Below are 18,451 nucleotides of genomic sequence, written 5' to 3'. Positions count from 1 at the left end.
CTCATGAGAGTTAAAGGGCCATAATACCCAAATGTTTAAACACTTGAAAGTGATGCAGCATAGCTGTTAAAAGCTGACTAGAAAATATCTCCTGAACATCTCTATGTAAAAAAGAAAGATATTTTACCTCAAAAGTTCCTCAGTAGCCACCTCCCATTGTAAAGGATTTCTAAGCAGCATTTCAGTGTGTCTGTCCTGGGACATCTGAAGGGATGAGCATCGTGCACTCTCATCTTATTTCACCAATCAGGTAAAGGAAGTTTACAATGAAATCTCATGAGAGTCAAGTCAAATCTCATGAGATCACAGTAAAAGTTCATGACCTCAGCACTGCTGATGCTGGTTGGCTGCTGTTCATTTCTTCATTTTTTTTTAAATTTTTTACCTGCAGCTGGGAGCAGCTGAGTATAACTTTTTACACAGAACTTACTCTGCTGAGCTGAGGAGATTGTGAGGTAAAATATCTTCCTTTTTTACATAGAGATGCTCAGGTGATATTTTCCTGTCAGCTTTTTACAGTTATACTGCATCCGTTTCAATTGATTTAGCATATGAGTATTATGTCCCTTGAATACTCCTTAAATGGTTAAAGAGGAGGCTGGGCATTTGTATTTGCTCTTTGGTATCATAATCTGGGCATTTTACCACTAAAGGGTTCAGCTGGGCACTTGCATTTTGGCTGACAATTTATTATTTGGTCATGTTGCTGCTAAATTGGGGAGCTGGGCCTTTGTATCATGGCCAAGGTCTAATTTTCTGAACATCTTGCTGCTTAAAGGGTGGCTGAGCATCTTTATGTAGTTTTAAGGCTCATGTTATAGGCATGTTTCTGCCTACAAGGGTAGATGCTCACTTTATCTAATATGATATTTATTAACTAAAAGAAATGCAAATGGAGTTGAATGAATGCAAAATACAGAATTGTTCATATTTATTGTAATCGTTCATAAAATAGAAGAACGGTCTTTTAATGACAAAAATGTATGAACCAATTAATCCAGCCAAAAATGTAATTAATTTATTCATGCAGTTAAACTGTTAATCTAAAGGCAATAAAGGATTTTTTGTAGGTGGGAAATAATTTACATTTAAATTATTCACAAACAATTCAGCAATGTCATTACCAGTTGATTTATTTCAACTGACAATAATTTCCTTGTTTTGCTGCTGCTGGTATGTGGCAGTAGCACTAGTTACTACTCAACCATTAAGTTTGAGCTCCTGCCCAATATTATACTTCAGAACTTCCCTCAGCATTCTTGTCCCAGGCACAGTCACTTTAATTTCCTGCAGTCGCTTTATTTCCCATCTTTATTTTGAAATCTTGCAAGATCACAGTGAAATCTCATAAGATTATGGTGAATAACCACAAGGTCACAAAAAAGCAAAGTGTGAATTTAGCAATGATGATGCTGATTGGCTGTAAAAAAATGTAGAAAGAGAATACTTACGGAGGAGAACTGATATTGGACTAGATTACAAGTGCGGTAACTATGGAAATAGTGTTCATATTACAAGTTGAAAGTAAACATGATCGCTAGAGCACAATCACAATTAATGCTCGCTGGGTTAACGCAACTGACAACCTCGCATAAAGGGTAATGAGTTACAAAAAAGTTGCACCAAACACAACATAAGCACATTTAAGATTAACAGTACACTCATATAAATGCTATATGATAAAAATGAGTCATAAATATTCATACAAACTGTTTATAAGGGTTAAAAGGTAAATGGTATATGGCCATGTATTTGAATACAAAGGGCTATACTATATATATGTATGTATCTAAATAGTAATTCCATTATAATATTTAATGATGTCTGTGTATTTACTGTGCATACCAATGTTCTTCACAAAAAGGACAATATTATTTTTATTCTAAATACATGTTTCTATATATCTGTATATACCTATATCTGTATATCTATTCCTATAAATATAGGTATAGATATATATTTTACATCAACATTATCACATATATATAGAAATATATATTTAATAATAATAAAAATTCTATGTGAAGAACATAGAAATGTAAAATATGTGTAACACGATTTGTGTTTCGAGATTTAGGTCTAACGCGGTGTTGGCTTCGCGCACATGAAAACTTAGCGCACGTTGTGTTTCGCTCGCGTGCAAACTTTTTACTTTAAACTTGTAGCACGCCCCTTACCTGACACATGCAAAAAGCTTACTAAATAGCGCACCAATTGTTATCTGGCACATAAACTTTAAATAAATATATATATTGTGACATTTTTCTCACTTTTTTATCAATGATTCATTATAATAATTCTAATTATAATTGCTGAGATTTAACATCCAGTTTGAAATTAATAGATTTTTGGCTTCCTTTTTTAAAGCCATTCCAATCCCTTTTAATAATCACTATCTGTGGAAGAAAAAACATGTGTAGTGATGTCGCGACTTGCGAATAGTTCGCCTGCGAATAGTTCTCGGCGAACATAGCATGTTCGCGTTTGCCACGGACGGCGAACATATGCGATGTTCAATCCGCCCCCTATTCCTCATCATTGAGTAAACTTTGACCCTGTACCTCACAGTCAGAAGACACATTACAGCCAATCAGCAGCAGACCCTCCCTCCCAGACCCTCCCACCTCCTGGACAGCATCCATTTTAGATTCATTTGGAAGCTGCATTCTTAGTGAGAGGAGGGACAGTGTAGCTGCTGCTGATTTAATAGGGAAATCGATAGCTAGGCTAGTGTATTCAGTGTCCACTACAGTCCTGAAGGACTCATCTGATCTCTGCTGTAAGGACAGCACCCCAAAAAGCCCTTTTTAGGGCTAGAACATCTGTCTGCTTTTTTTTTTTTTTTCCTGTGTAATCTAATTGCAGTTGCCTGCCTGCCAGCGTGTGTGTCAGGCTCACAGCGTATACTGTGCCCACTTGCCCAGTGCCACCACTCATATCTGGTGTAACAGTAGTGTACATTTAAAAAAAAAAACACTTTTTTGACTGTGAAATAATAGCAGACAGCTGCCAGTACCCAAGATGGTCGCCAATAAGGCAGATGGGGAGGGTTAGAAAGCTGTTTTGGGGGGATCAGGGAGGTTGGGGGCTAAGGGGGGATGCTACACCACAGCATATGTAAATATGCTATAAAAAAAGTAAAAAAAATTGAAAACCTTTTATTTTAGTACTGCCAGACTTTCTGCCAGTACTTAAGATGGCGGGGACAATTGTGGGGTGGGGGAGGGAAGGGAGCTGTTTGGGAGGGATCAGGGGGTCTGATGTGTCAGGTGGGAGGCTGATCTCTATACTAAAGCTAAAATTAACCCTGCAAGCTCCCTACAAACTACCTAATTAACCCCTTCACTGCTAGCCATAATACACGTGTGATGCGCAGCAGCATTTAGCGGCCTTCTAATTACCAGAAAGCAACGCCAAAGTCATATATGTCTGCTATTTCTGAACAAAGGGGATCCCAGAGAAGCATTTACAACCATTTGTGCCATAATTGTACAAGCTGTTTGTAAATAATTTCAGTGAGAAACCTAAAATTGTAAAAAAAATTAAGTTTTTTTTAAATTTGATCGCATATGGCGGTGAAATGGTGGCATGAAATATACAAAATGGGCCTAGATCAATACTTTGGGTTGTCTACTACACTACACTTAAGCTAAAATTAACTCTACAAGCTGCCTACATGCTCCCTAATTAACCCCTTCACTGCTGGGCATAAAACACGTGTGGTGCTCAGTGGCATTTAGCAGCCTTCTAATTACCAAAAAGCAACGCCAAAGCCATATAAGTCTGCTATTTCTGAGCAAAGGGGATCCCAGAGAAGCATTTACAACCATTTATGCCATAATTGCATAAGTTGTTTGTAAATAATTTCTGTGAGAAACCTAAAGTTTGTGAAAAAGTGAACAATTTTTATTTAGTTGATCGCATTTGGCGGTGAAATGGTGGCATGAAATATACCAAAATGGGCCTAGATCAATACTTTGGGTTGTCTACTACACTACACTTAAGCTAAAATTAACTCTACAAGCTCCCTACATGCTCCCTAATTAACCCCTTCACTGCTGGGCATAAAACACGTGTGGTGCGCAGTGGCATTTAGCAGCCTTCTAATTACCAAAAAGCAACGCCAAAGCCATATATGTCTGCTATTTCGGAACAAAAGGGATCCCAGAGAAGCATTTACAACCACTTATGCCATAATTGTATAAGTTGTTTGTAAATAATTTCTGTGAAAAAGTGAACAATTTTTTTTTTATTTGATTGCAGTTGGCGGTGAAATGGTGGCATGAAATATACCAAAATGGGCCTAGATCAATACTTTGGGTTGTCTACTACACTACACTTAAGCTAAAATTAACTCTACAAGCTCCCTACATGCTCCCTAATTAACCCCTTCACTGCTGGGCATAAAACATGTGTGGTGCGCAGTGGCATTTAGCAGCCTTCTAATTACCAAAAAGCAACACCAAAGCCATATAAGTCTGCTATAATGGCATGTCTGGCACACAGTGTTGGGGCAAGGGTCCATCTGACCACTGATACCTGGTCTGCAAAGCATGGTCAGGGCAGGTATATCACCTACACTGCGCACTGTGAAGCGGGCGTAACCCTTACACTACCTGATCGATACAACATCATACCTGATGTTTTAAAGCACGTTATTCCAAACAATTTAGGAATGTTAGGTGATTTATGCCCTTTATGGATTAAAACCAGACTCTGCATCAACTATGTAATTTTCCATGGGAGTTTTGCCATGGATCCCCCTCCGGCATGCCACAGTCCAGGTGTTAGTCCCCTTGAAACAACTTTTCCATCACTATTGTGGCCAGAAAGAGTCCCTGTGGGTTTTAAAATTCGCCTGCCTATTGAAGTCTATGGTGGTTCGGCCGGTTCGCCGGTTCGCCAACTTTTGCGGAAGTTCGCGTTCGCCGTTCCTGAACCCAAATTTTTAGGTTCGCGACATCACTAAACATGTGTATTCTGTATCCTTATCTGGAGTGGCCCAAGAGCACAATATTAACTTTGCAGGGGTAGTGTGCCAGTTTCATAGTGTAAACCTGTGATTGGAGCTACAGTATATTTTGGGGTTTTATAAAGCCAGGAAACAATCTTATCTATTCATGAGACACATGTTGAGGGTGTTTGGAAAAGAGTTAAAACTCCTGAGTATTTCGGCTACATTGTATATTTGTATTGGAAATGTGCTGACACTATGAGATTGCAACATGTGGTGAGATTTAGCATCTGTCACTCAGGATCATTAGACTGACATTTTAGACAAATAATATGGGGCAAATCATAATTTAACTTTATTTCAGATATTATGAAAACTGTAAACCTACAGATTTTACTACATTACTATTTTTACTAGACACCAGTTTTATTATATCTGTATCCACTAATTGTTTTGTATTGTTGTAAAATGAACACAGCTCAGAAGGCTACACATTTCATAACACAAGAAAAACTGGCATTTAGGCTTTCAATGGAAACCTTGTAAAATATGCAGTTTTGTGCCATGTATGTCTAATATTTACCAATTGCTTTATGAACAGGTCTTGTAATATTCACTGTAAATCTAAATACAATTGTATAATGCCAATAAGAGTGGTTTTGTTTAAATGAGTTTATTAGGATAAAAATAAAACAATATATGAATCATGTTGTTTTACAATGTTTTCTACTAGTGTTATGTAATACATATTTTTCCCACCTCTCTCATTAATATTTAGTTTAAATCTCCAGCTCTGGTAGCTCTCATGAAGTGCAGTGTTTCAATGGGAACATAACACTGGAAAGGTTAATGAGAACTACATGACAACTTAGTTGAGAGAATGAAATGAAGACAAGTAAGGGAGGGAGAGTGGGGAGGTGGAGGGACAGTTGAAAACCTAAAAGCTGACAGATGGGCCTCTTTCAATTTAAATTCCCCTGAGCAAACTTTAGCAAAGCAATACCTTCTAGGCTGATCAGGACAGCAAAAGGGAGATGTGACAAATCAACAGGGGCACAGCCAGGACAAGTGTACAGAAAGACTACAGAAGGATTCCAGCCAATAATTGTACAGTTCTATCAAGCAGTAGGTGCTGAATTGTGCTGTATTTAGCAATAAAGACACTCTTTAAATATAAACATAAATAAATTATTATCTCCCTCTCTCTCCCTCTCTGTCTCTCACTCTTTTTCTCTCTCTCGCTCTTTCTCTCTTTCTCTCTCTCGCTCTTTCTCTCTGTCTCTCTCCCTCTCACTCTCTCCCTCTTTCTCTCTCTCGCTCTTTCTCTCTCTCTCTCCCTCTCTGTCTATCTCTCTCTCTCAATCTGTCTCTTTTTCTCTAACTCAATCTCTATCTCAATCTCACACACTCTGTCTGTCTCTCTCCCTCTCTGTCTATCTCTCTCTTTCTCTCTCTCTCTCTAATACTCTCTCTCTCTCTCTCTCTCTCACACACACACTCTCTCTCTTTATATATATATATATATATATATAAATATAGATATACATACATACATAACACACACAGGTACAAGGTTTCTATATAACCTGAACCACCCAGTATTTAATTTATCTTATTTTTTCATAAGAGATACAACTATTACTATTTCTACTATTTCTCATAACATACAATGTCCATCCTAGCTTTGGCTAATGCTTGTAACCATTTTTCTTTTTTAATTATAGTACCTGTATACCCAAGTTTATTCACCAGAAAACACATTTTGCACCATACCAAGGAATAGTACAAATAACCAATTTACAACACAAATACTGTATGTCTAGCACTTATTAAAACTTAAGGTTTTTTTTTTATTAAATATTCCACATTCTCAGTCATTCATTTTGATTTAAATTCACTGTTGCTTCCATATAACTCAGAAGCAACAAGCACTACTAGTCAGTTGCTAAACACACCCAGTAAACCAATGATAAAATACATATGGGCATAGCCACAAACCACCAGCCATGCTTAGCTCTAAATGTGCCATGTTGGTCTTTTGGGTACCTGATGATCTTAAGTTCTCCCCTCAGGCTGGATGATATAAGAAATCTCATCAGTATGGCGACATCCCTCAAAAAATGTTAAACTCAAATTTAAAGAGCCATAAAAGTAAAACAAATATATGCTGTAATTTGTTAAACCATTTTAAGACTTTGAACCATGCACTACTATATGTTTAACACCAGAAAATGGGTTAAACACACAAAAGAAGTACAGTGGTACTCTGTGGCTCACAAATGGTACTTCTATTCAATGTGTAAGTTAAAAACAAAGTAGTGCAGGGTCGAACATCTTGAAAATTGCATGCTCTAACAAATTAGAGCATGTCATTTTTCATCTATTATGGCCCTTTAAGGTACTTAATCACTGTACTGTAATTCTTCTTTAAAAGGGTAATACAAATATAACTTACTTTATAAACTATATAGAATGACTCACAAGATCCAGCACCTTTATTTGAAGGCTCATCTGCATCTGTGAGGAACAAATTGGAATGGTAACATTTACTTTCCTGTTGCACACAAACTCCTCATGGCAATTGGGAGGAAATGCAACAGAGGGGCCCAACAGGATTAACTGTTCATGTCTATGTGCGTCTTCACACATTGGTATAGATTACGAGTGGTGCGCTAACTGTTGCGCACAAGCAATATCGGGTTTATAGCGGCTATTTGCATGCATCAGTAGTAGGGCACATATTACAGGTTTAAAGTAAATGCAACCGCTTGAGCGCAATCAAATTTAACATGCGTCAGAATAATGCCACTTCAGATCTCTGGTTAATTGTTACAGGTGAATAAAAAGTTGCACAAAACACACCAAAAATATATTTAAAAGTACAGTTACACTCATAATAACATTAGCTAATAAAAATGATTAAAAAATTGCAATAAAAAGTTATAAGGGCTCAAGATATGAGGTCTCAGGTGTAAGAAAAAAAAAGGCATGCAAAGGGCTTTAACATAGAGATACATACATATACATGTCTAAATATGTATATGTATGTATGTTTATAAATGTCTATAATCTATATGTGTGTACTTATGCTTTTTATGTGTATATATGTAGTTACAGACATATATACACATATAAACACATAAATACATATGTATACATATATATATAGACATAAAAATATATATGTATATATAGAAGTGCATTGGAGCCCTTTGCAGTCAAAGAGCTGAAAACATTTACAGTAATATTTATGCAATTTTCATATTTAATAAAGTGTTTTACTATGTGTTTACTGTAAATATTTGACATTCTTCACGTAGAGAAATATGTTTTAAGTATTTATAAATAGATATTCATATATATCTGTATATATCTATATACCTATATATAATTTTATATATATATATATATATATATATATAGGTATGGGTAGGTATAATAGGTATAGACATATATTGTAATAATTATAGATACATATTCTGCTATGTGAAGAACGTTGTAATCTGAAATATTAATATTTTCATCTCGGGTTAGCGCACTTGAGAAAATGCAACCTGGTTTGCACGACATGTTGGCTGTTAGTTTTTTCCACTCTTTACTCCATTGAAGTCTTTAGGGAAAAATGTTAATGCAGTCGCAATATTCTAACTTCCGCTATTTGCATGCAATAGAAATTTTTTTACTTTCAACTAGCTGAGTTAGAGTGCGAGCGGGAGTGATAAATAGCATTCAACTCGTAATCAAACCCATTATTTTTTTAAAGAGAAGTTTTAAAGGGGAAACGTTGCTTCCTCATTGGACCTAACACCAAATGTCTAACTTAAAAGAGACTTAGGGGCCGATTTATTAAATGGCGAGTGGACATTATTAAATGTAGCGAATCATGTCCGCCCAACATCGATAAATGCTGACAGCATACGCTGTGGGCATTTATCATTGCACAAGCATTTCTTGTGTCAATCATCCTGATCGTATCTGATCGGGATGATTGCAGTCTACCACCTCAGACGTGGAGGATGAGTTAAGGAGCAGCGGCCTTATGACCGCTGCTTCTTAACTCCTGATTCCGGCGAGCCAAAAGGCATACGCTGCTTAATAAATCGGCCCTGCGCTGCTTTTGTAATCTTTCCTTAAATAACTGTGATGTTCTAAATGCTATCTCAATATTTAGGTAAGCTCTTATTGTTCAGGGGCATTTTCTAAATGGCAGTTCTTACTATAAGAGAGGACTATGAAAGAACTACTCCTTTGAATTAGGCCCTTGGATTTTTTTATGTCAGCCAACTTGTAGAATATCACCTATAAGGGAGACTACACATTATTCATTTGAAGAGGTTGAAGGGAATTGAAATGAAAATATATATTTTTTTATGATTAAGATAAAGGATACAATTTCAAACTTTTCAAAATTACTTCTATTATCTCAAATGCTTCATTCGCTTTGTATTATTTGTTGAAGAAGCAGCAATGCACTACTGAGAGTTTGCTGAACACATCAGGTGAGCCAATAACATGAGGTATATATGTGGAGCCACCAATCAGCAGCTTGTATACCAAGAGAACAAAACAAATTAGATAATAGAAGCAAATTGGGAAGCTGTTTTACACCACATGTTCTGTCGGAATCATGAAAAATAAAATTTGGGATTCATGTCCCTTTAAAGACACCTGTTTAAAAAAAACTCTATACACTGAGGTACTTGAGAGAGCCAGACTAAAACTAGAAATTAAAGGGACATAAAACAGCCAAATACAAATGCTCCCTTGAGTTAAAGAATTCTATTTTTGCACTATTGTTCCCTATACCTATGTGCCTATCCTTACAAATAGATTAAACATGTAGAGCGTCTATGCACTGCCAATCCTGTGCTGAACAAAGACATCTGATTGGCAGCTACATACATATGCAAGCACTGATTGGCTAAGTATCTGTATTCATCTCTGGAGCAGTAGGGCGTTGCAATTCTCGAGCAGATTTTTTCACCTATATGTTTAACCTCTTTGTGGTGTTTAAACACATAGTTATAGGCAGACACATCAATAACATAGTTATGGGCAAGCAATAGCAAAATAATGTTCTAATATATTAAAGCATTTGCTTTGCAATTTTATTCATTCAGGGACTAATTTAACTATAATTCAGTTGCAAAAAGGGCAAAATATATTTAACAGAATACTAAAATGCTTTCTAAGTGACAGCTAGTTTCAGCCAACTTTCAGCATTATTTTCTCACTAACATGATGGTTATTATTTCACAGACTATTGTTCTTAGAGAACACCCACTCACATGTAAACAAACTCAGCAAGGAACAAAGAAACGTACTGACTTTTATCCAATTAAGAATTAATAGTATTGTCAAATGTTTTGGGTGAGAAGCTTATAATTCTATATAACATATTCAATAGATATGCACTTCAAGAATTTTCAGATACATCAGAATGCGGAAGAAGATGGCCGCTCATGTCTTTCGGCTACCTATCCAAAGCATTATTATAGATGAAATAAAGATACCAAGAGAATGAAGAAAATGTGATAATAGGAGTAAATTAGAAAGTTGCTTAAAATGTCATGCTCTATCTGAATCGCGAAAGAAAATTTTTTGGGTATAGTGTCCCTTTAACAAATAATAACAAGATAAGTAAATAATTTGTGAATAGAAGTAAAGTATAATTACAGTATTATTATCTTTGCAGTATATTTGGCCTAGCTCAGCTCTAAATTCTCATTATTGATAAAAATTGGCTTTTTGTTTTTTCAAGAGATTTTTCATTTTTTACCAATGCTGCTGGTGCATATGAGAGTAAATACATAAGTACTTTTATTATAATCATCAGTTTTTATAAACTGCCAACACATAATGCAGAGCTGGACAATAGAAATCTGAATGAATTAAATATATTAAATATTTCAAAATACAATAGGATAAACCTTATTTAATAGAGAGGTTGAAGAGGAAAACACAACTGCATACTGTACAACCACTAGTAGAATAAACATATATTCTACAAGTAGAATCTGATCTAGCAATGGGTATGTCAATGTTAATAATGATAATTAGAAAAGTTCTGACCTGCTTGGGTTTTGACTTGGCCAAAGATAAACATTAACTAAGCCATTCAGACTCCCCCACCCCAATAATAATAATTTAAAACAAATACTCAAAGCTTGGTAACAACACTAGTTTGTGCACCTGACCATAAACATCTTACAACTGTATACACTATATATATATTAACTTAGTAATATGTTAAATACATCAAATATTGTCAAATCATGTTAGTAGTTTACAAATAAATCTGAGTAACAAATTGCACCCACACGTGATGCAGAGCAGTTAGAAAAACAGTTAACCCAACACAAGTTCTCTTCGAGTCACTTTCACTCAAACGTCAAACACTTAAATGAGAAAACAAAAGACAGATGAGTGTAGACACCATGGCACATTCACCATACAAATTTAGAATTACTGTTTGATCCAAACACAGCACACTTGAGATCGCACCACACCCCTCACTACTTCAGTAGGGAAAAGGGAGATGGGCTGCTAAAGTTCGAATTGTCCCTTCAGAAATGTTAGAGCCACAGACCTGGAACAGATGTGACTGCCTCGGGACAATAGGCTTTAGACAAGAGGCACGAGCAGAGACGTGGGGAAAGAGACAAAGGGAAGACAGGCTGACTTGTCAGACAGAATGCGGGATAAATAGCAGTCCCATATGCTCTCTTCCACCGGCTCAGGCAAAAAGCTCTGTCATAACACTGCAGGCTGTTATTTTTTTCTTACAACCCCCCTCCTTTGCCACCTCCATTGCACTATTGTTGTTCATGTGAAGCTGGAAAAATTAACCTGTTGCACCCATCTGCTCAAAGTTTAAAGTGGTGAAGCATTTTAAAGGCAGATTTATGATACTGGCATGCTATTTTCAACTGCTGCTGCCATAGGGCGGCAGTTGGTGGCTTTATTTAAATGAATGCATTTGCTAATGAATTAATTACTGGTCCCTGTCCAGCCCTCAAAAAGCACTGTGCAAAAACCTGAACAGCTAAGGAGGAAGACAGTAAATCCTTTGATTAATTTAATGGCAAGTAGAAGGAACGACTTCAAAATCTTTATATTCCTTTTATATTCTTTGTAATTGGGCTGTTATTTCCCTGACCTGAAGCAAGGTTGCAGAATATACCCTGTTCTCATATCTAACAGCTACACTACCAATCCCCAAATACGTTATTGTAGGACTCCTTACTGCCCAGCATTACATTATTGCTCATATATTATAAAAAAAATGTTTTAGACAAATAACCACACCTGAGTGGCAAGGTATACAAAACGTGTGAGCTATATCCATCATTAGGTTTGGGGAGATAATCTGAATATATGATAACACGTGAATACATCATTGCTTTAGAGTCAAGGGTTTGCAGTGACATTTTGAGATACTACAGATAGTTTCGTTAGACCTAGAGAAACCCACAGTCCTATCTAATTAAGGATATAACATACCCAAGGGACATTGTGGACAACCTATCAATGTGCATAAACGAATTTTAATGTATACACAAATATATAAATATTATTTCCATACATGTGTTATGGCATATACATAGACCACATACAAGATGTTACATTACGTTTTCTCTTGGCCTGCTGTTATATTTTATAAGGTATCCTCTATAAGGTACATTTAAAAGAAGTCGAACTTTTTGACACAATACAGTACAATTTCTTAACTCGCAAGCACTAGGATAGGATGGTGATTGGAAAACTAACCTGTATGTTACATGTATGGTATGTAACAAAAAGGTATTTTCTTATCTAATTGTATGGGAAGAAATAAAAGAGAAAATGGACATCCAATAGACCAGGAGTTTTCTGTGACCTCTGGATTATAACTGCTAAATATGCTGGGTTTTTTTTAAGGAAATCTTTAAAGGGACACTAAACCCAAACATTTTCTTTCATGATTCAAGTAGAGAATACAATTTTAAACAACATTCCAATTTACTTCTGTTATCTAGTTTGCTTCATTATATAGATATCCTTTGTTGAAGAAATAGCAATGCACATGGGTGAGCCAATCATATGAGGCATCTATGTACAGCAACCAATCAGCAGCTACCGAGCATATCTAGATATGCTTTTCAGCACAGTATATCAAGACAGAGAATAAAGCAAATTAGATAAAAGAAGTAAATTAGAAAGTTGTTTAAAATTGCCTGCTCTTTCTAAATCATAAAAGAAAAAATTTGGGTTTCACGTCCCTTTAAGTTTCAAGTTTGCACTTGATTTGCTGTCCTGTTCAATAAACATTCTGAATGGTCACCTAAAACAGTAGAATTGTCCTCCAGTAATGCTTACATTGATTTGTCACCCAGGATATAATCTAACCCATGGCATTAAAATTATTTTCTGCAACTTCACTAATTAATATGAATACAAAAGCAATGATAATGTCCGTGAGACCGTGACTGAATACATTTTTTTGCGCTGTGTATAGATTTTTGACTCGCTGTAGTAAATACAAAAACACTACAAAGCTGTAACATAATTAAACATGAAGAAATAAGAGTCTTTTGAACGTGCACCAAAAAGATTTTGAATCCATATTGAAATATATATTTTCTATTTAAAATAATCAGGAAACTGATGCCATTTAGAAACTTTCTGTAAGATGTGTTTGGTGGTTCAGGGGTTAAGTGATGCACTAGCAGTAAGCAGGGGACCAGTGAACTCAGCCTCATCACATGGGAGGGGCTTCATTTCAAACCTTAGTATAGGATAAGGGGAGGCAAGAGTGGTCCAGCACACTGGATCTGCACAACTCAGGGAGCTGTCCAACACTGCGCAGTGCTGAACTCAGGTGACCCAGAAGGCGCATTTACTCGTTTTCACTGGTAGAGATCAACACGTAAAAGGCTGTATCCTGGGGTTCAGTCTTCAGAAAACGGTAAGATATCGAGTCTAACTCATTTAAAATATATCACAGCTCAGAACCCAATGAACAGCGTGTCTGATTTATTATGTTTTGCTTCTAAAGTATTTGCAAGTATTTGAGATCACTCGGTAACTGACCATAATGTAAAGAAATAAAATAAACATTTTATGTCAGAAAATAATTCACAAATAAATGATTTACTGGAATATAGAATGGCAGAGAAAGAACACATAGGTAAAACATAGTGCAATAAATATAAACATTTATTTGTATGCAAGGAGATTATGTTAATCTGTTATATACATACTAGGATTTTAGGAAGTTATTGTTATGCATCAGGAAATTGTGTTCCTTCCATTCTTTGAGATTTCATGTAAGTTTAAAGCAAATAGACAGCACAGTGGAACATTTTTTTTTAAATTTATGCACCAGGATGTGATTTTTTTTTATACGAACACATTGCTATATAGATGGTAGTGGAAGGTGTGTGTCAGTTTTATAAAAATCATGCAGCAAATTATTTGTGTTTTATTATGTTTAAAATTTGTAACTTTATTGGTGCTGCCACTGGGATATGAAGTAACTAATGTATTAACTGTTGACCTTTACAAGTTTTGTAGACGCAAAATAGATAAGAAAATGTATTTCTTGTTTATCTCAGCCTCAAAAGTTGGTACTGATAAGGCTAATTTTACCAAAAGAGTGTTATTTTGGAAGAAATCCAAATATAAATTGTCTTTATCCTTTCTGAGAAAAAAAAAGAAACTAAGCATTGTTTTTAAGAGAATGTGCTGCTGGTCAACTGTTATGAAGTTAGGAATACATGTGAATAATATTAGGAGTTCGAACTATTTCTAATGTTATACCTTATGCATAATTAATTTAAAAGATGAATATAAACCTTTTAATTTACATGATTGTAAAATATGCTACAATATTCCAATACACTTTATTCATGTTCCCTAAATACAGTGAATTTTAAATATAAAATGTTAGTTGTAAAATATAACAGTGATAATAATTGAAATGTTTTGAGATGCACTAAGTGTAAACATGACCCTGCAAGCTCCCAAAAAATAAAAAATATCTTTATCAATTTAAATTCAGTATAACAGATTTATCAACAAACACAGTTATTAAAAATATTAACATAAAGAAAGACTCTTGTTTCTTCAAACATGGACATTATTACATATTAATAATACAAATAGTGATACTAATTTTATAAACTATTTGTGACATATTTTAGTGTGACATATTTTAGTGTGACATATTTTAGTGTGACATATTTTAGTTTTATACCCAATTACTTCTAGGAAATATTAGCATGATACATATAAGTTGTATTATTAATATATAATTATATTATTGTAAAAAAAAAAAAAGAACAGTGTAACAAATGTAATAGTGTAAATATGGTTGGTTTCTTCATGTGTGTGCATGTGGATTAATTAAGAGTAAATTGCAAATATGTATCCTAACAGTTATAACTGACATAAACTCAAAGGTAAAATATACCCTTTTATTATCACCTCTTGGATTTAGAAGTGCCAAGCTATGAAACAAAAATGCAAAATTAAAAATATTTTAATATCTACTCCATAATATGTGTAAATAAATACATGAATACAAATTAGGTTCTTCTGAATTAGCATTGATTTGATCTCTTTCTCTCATTACAGGATATATTGATGAATATTACATACACATCCAGTGAGATGTCAGACTTGGTCAATGTACATGGATGGATGGAGGAGGCTCTGAGCTCACAGGATGAAATGAATGAAAATCAGCAGCAGTCTGCATATGAAATGTTGTCTGGCTTGAGTCATGAAGAACATGGAAGCCTTGATGGGGAAGAAGAGGATGAAGAGGACGAGGATGGAGAAAAGCCAAAGAAACGAGGACCCAAAAAAAAGAAGATGACAAAAGCTAGGATTGAGAGGTTCCGTGTGCGCAGAGTGAAAGCCAATGCCAGGGAGCGTTCAAGAATGCATGGGTTAAATGATGCATTGGACAACCTAAGGAGGGTAATGCCTTGTTATTCAAAAACACAGAAGTTGTCAAAAATTGAAACCCTTCGGCTTGCCAGGAACTATATATGGGCATTATCTGAGGTGCTGGAAAGAGGGCAAACTACAGAGGGAAAAGGTTTTATGGAAATGCTTTGTAAAGGACTTTCCCAACCAACTAGCAATCTGGTTGCTGGTTGCCTTCAACTTGGACCTCAGACAATGTTTTTGGAAAAACATGAGGAGAAAACCCACTTATGCGAGTCTTCCATCTCTAATCACACCTACAGTTACCAGTCACCTGGCCTACCTAGTCCTCCATATGGTAGCATTGAAGCTCATCACTTGCACTTGAAACCTCCATCTTTCAAAACTATAGTAGATCCTTCTATGGTGAGCCATACTTTAAACTGTACTACACCTCCTTATGAAGGTGCTCTAACTCCACCACTAAGCATCACTGGTAACTTCTCTTTGAAGCATGATAGTTCACCTGATATAGATAAGTCCTACACATTTCGGTCCCATTACCCACCATTGGGTCTAGGTGGATCTCATAGTCATGTTTCACACTTTCAAACTGCTGTTCCTAGATATGAAATTCCTTTAGACATGGGCTATGAGTCTTACCAACACCACACTATGTTTACTGAATAAATGCTTTTGGTGGAAAGGACCTTTCTTTAAAAAGACATTAAATTAGAAAAGGAAAAGTCAGATGTTTGAACAATTTCTTCCTACACATCTCTCTATTTGGATTTAAGATAACTGTCTTGACATACTCATTCTGAATTGATGATCATACTACCTTGGTTTTCTTATTTCATAAAGTTTTTTCTATAGTTTGTAGTATGGATAGTTATCTCATTAGGATCATTTGCCAAAAAAAACACACTGGAAACAGGCTGAAGTAAATCAGATTTATTCACTTATCGTATTTTAGATTCTATTTCCATAATGTGGTGATAATTTTGTGTTTATGTGATGCAGGTTCAGAAAAATATCTATTAAAGCACTACCTTTTGCCATGCAAATACACAAACGGCCCAAAGTAACTACCACTGATCTTGCTAACTACAATTCTTTAAAATGTATTGGTTAATGCAGTAACTAAATCAGGTTTTAATTTAAAATACTAATAATCAATATATCAGGTAGGGATGTGTGAGATATTTCAGCAGAACAGAGTGGTCACTATTGCATAAGAATACTAATTATATTTTTGTATATAAATTGTTTACCACACATTACATTATATGTTAGGTGCCAATTTGTTTTAGGGCTAGATCTGGCTACCACCAATAACCTAAAATATAAAACACAGGGCCAACACCAGTCTTTCATCTATATTTATTATTATTATTATTATTATTATTATTATCATTATCATTTTTTTATTATTTATTTATTTATCTAAACTTTTCTTTTTTTTTTTAATTTATGCATAAAACAAAAAAGAGCTCTTATTTGCTGTTTACAGTGTCTGTGGTTTAGTATTTTTTATGTTTGTTTTTTTTTAAATTTATTTATGTTACTGTTATTTATTTTTATTTAATTGATTTTTAAATTGTGTCTCCACTTTTATCAATAATTCTTATTTCATTATAGTTGAGTGTGCACTATTCTGACACTATGGCAAAGCTTCACTAGTTTCCTAGTGAGAGACTATGATAAGTAGAAACATATTGAATTAAGCCACTGATAAACTTCCAAGTAAACTTTGTTACAGAGAACCTCCCTCAGGTAGATTATGTTCTTTGTGTGAATTTGACAGAAAGCACCAATGCATTGCACTGTCTTGCTTTTTTCTATTTGTGGGATTCACAACTGAAAATAGTAAGAAAACAAAAACATAAGGCTAGTATATCCAAAAGCTTTTAATATTGTGTTCTCTAAGCACATTATTCTTTCCATATGATATTAAAGATACAACAATTTATCATTTATTTTATTTGTGTGATATTTCTAAAATCACATAGAAAGAGTGCTCACTTTGTACAACTTTATGCACTTATTAAAAGGTAAGAAATATAATGGCTAAAATAAAAATACTTGTAACTAATCCACACTTTTTATTAAGTAGCTCACTGAGCAAATGTCAATGATACCAATGGGTTAGTATTCTGGTACATGAGTTAATAGACACCAAACATTAAAGAATACTAACATGACCTCAGATATTTCTCATATACGGTTATTGTTCTATTACATATGGTTGTTATATATATATATATATATATATATATATATATATATATATATATATATATATATCGCCTATTACGGCCAACTTACTTTTCAGGAGCATTGTGTCAGTCTTTATATTTTTCTGCATTTGTAAAATACGATACATAATTTGTTTGTTTTAGATGTAATTAGTGAAAGAACTTAGAAGACTTGAATAAGCTACAACATTCTTCATGTTTAAATATAGCATGTTTGTTTAAAAGTTTGAAAATCTTTGAATACTTTACCCCTTGTAAACATTTATTTTTGTTAATTGAAGTTTTTGTTTTATATTTTTTAAAGATAATTTGGTGTTTTTGTGGA

General features: G+C 34.7%; 1 protein-coding gene across 1 annotated transcript; it reads left to right on the top strand.

Annotated features, from left to right (window-relative positions):
- Positions 1 to 15,580: 15,580 nt before the first annotated feature.
- Positions 15,581 to 16,558, top strand: NEUROD4 (neuronal differentiation 4). The gene has a single exon (XM_053705006.1). The coding sequence runs from the start codon at positions 15,581 to 15,583 to the stop codon at positions 16,556 to 16,558; it is 978 nt and encodes a 325-aa protein (XP_053560981.1).
- Positions 16,559 to 18,451: the final 1,893 nt, after the last annotated feature.

This window comes from Bombina bombina, chromosome 3 (genome assembly GCF_027579735.1).
Source record: "Bombina bombina isolate aBomBom1 chromosome 3, aBomBom1.pri, whole genome shotgun sequence".
Taxonomy (NCBI): Eukaryota; Metazoa; Chordata; class Amphibia; order Anura; family Bombinatoridae; genus Bombina; species Bombina bombina.
This window is presented reverse-complemented; position numbering and strand designations above follow the sequence as displayed.

What these genes read in the sequence shown, in the direction of transcription:
- NEUROD4 (XM_053705006.1), top strand. Translation starts at nt 15,581, where the DNA reads ATGAATATTACATACACATCCAGTGAGATGTCAGACTTGGTCAATGTA.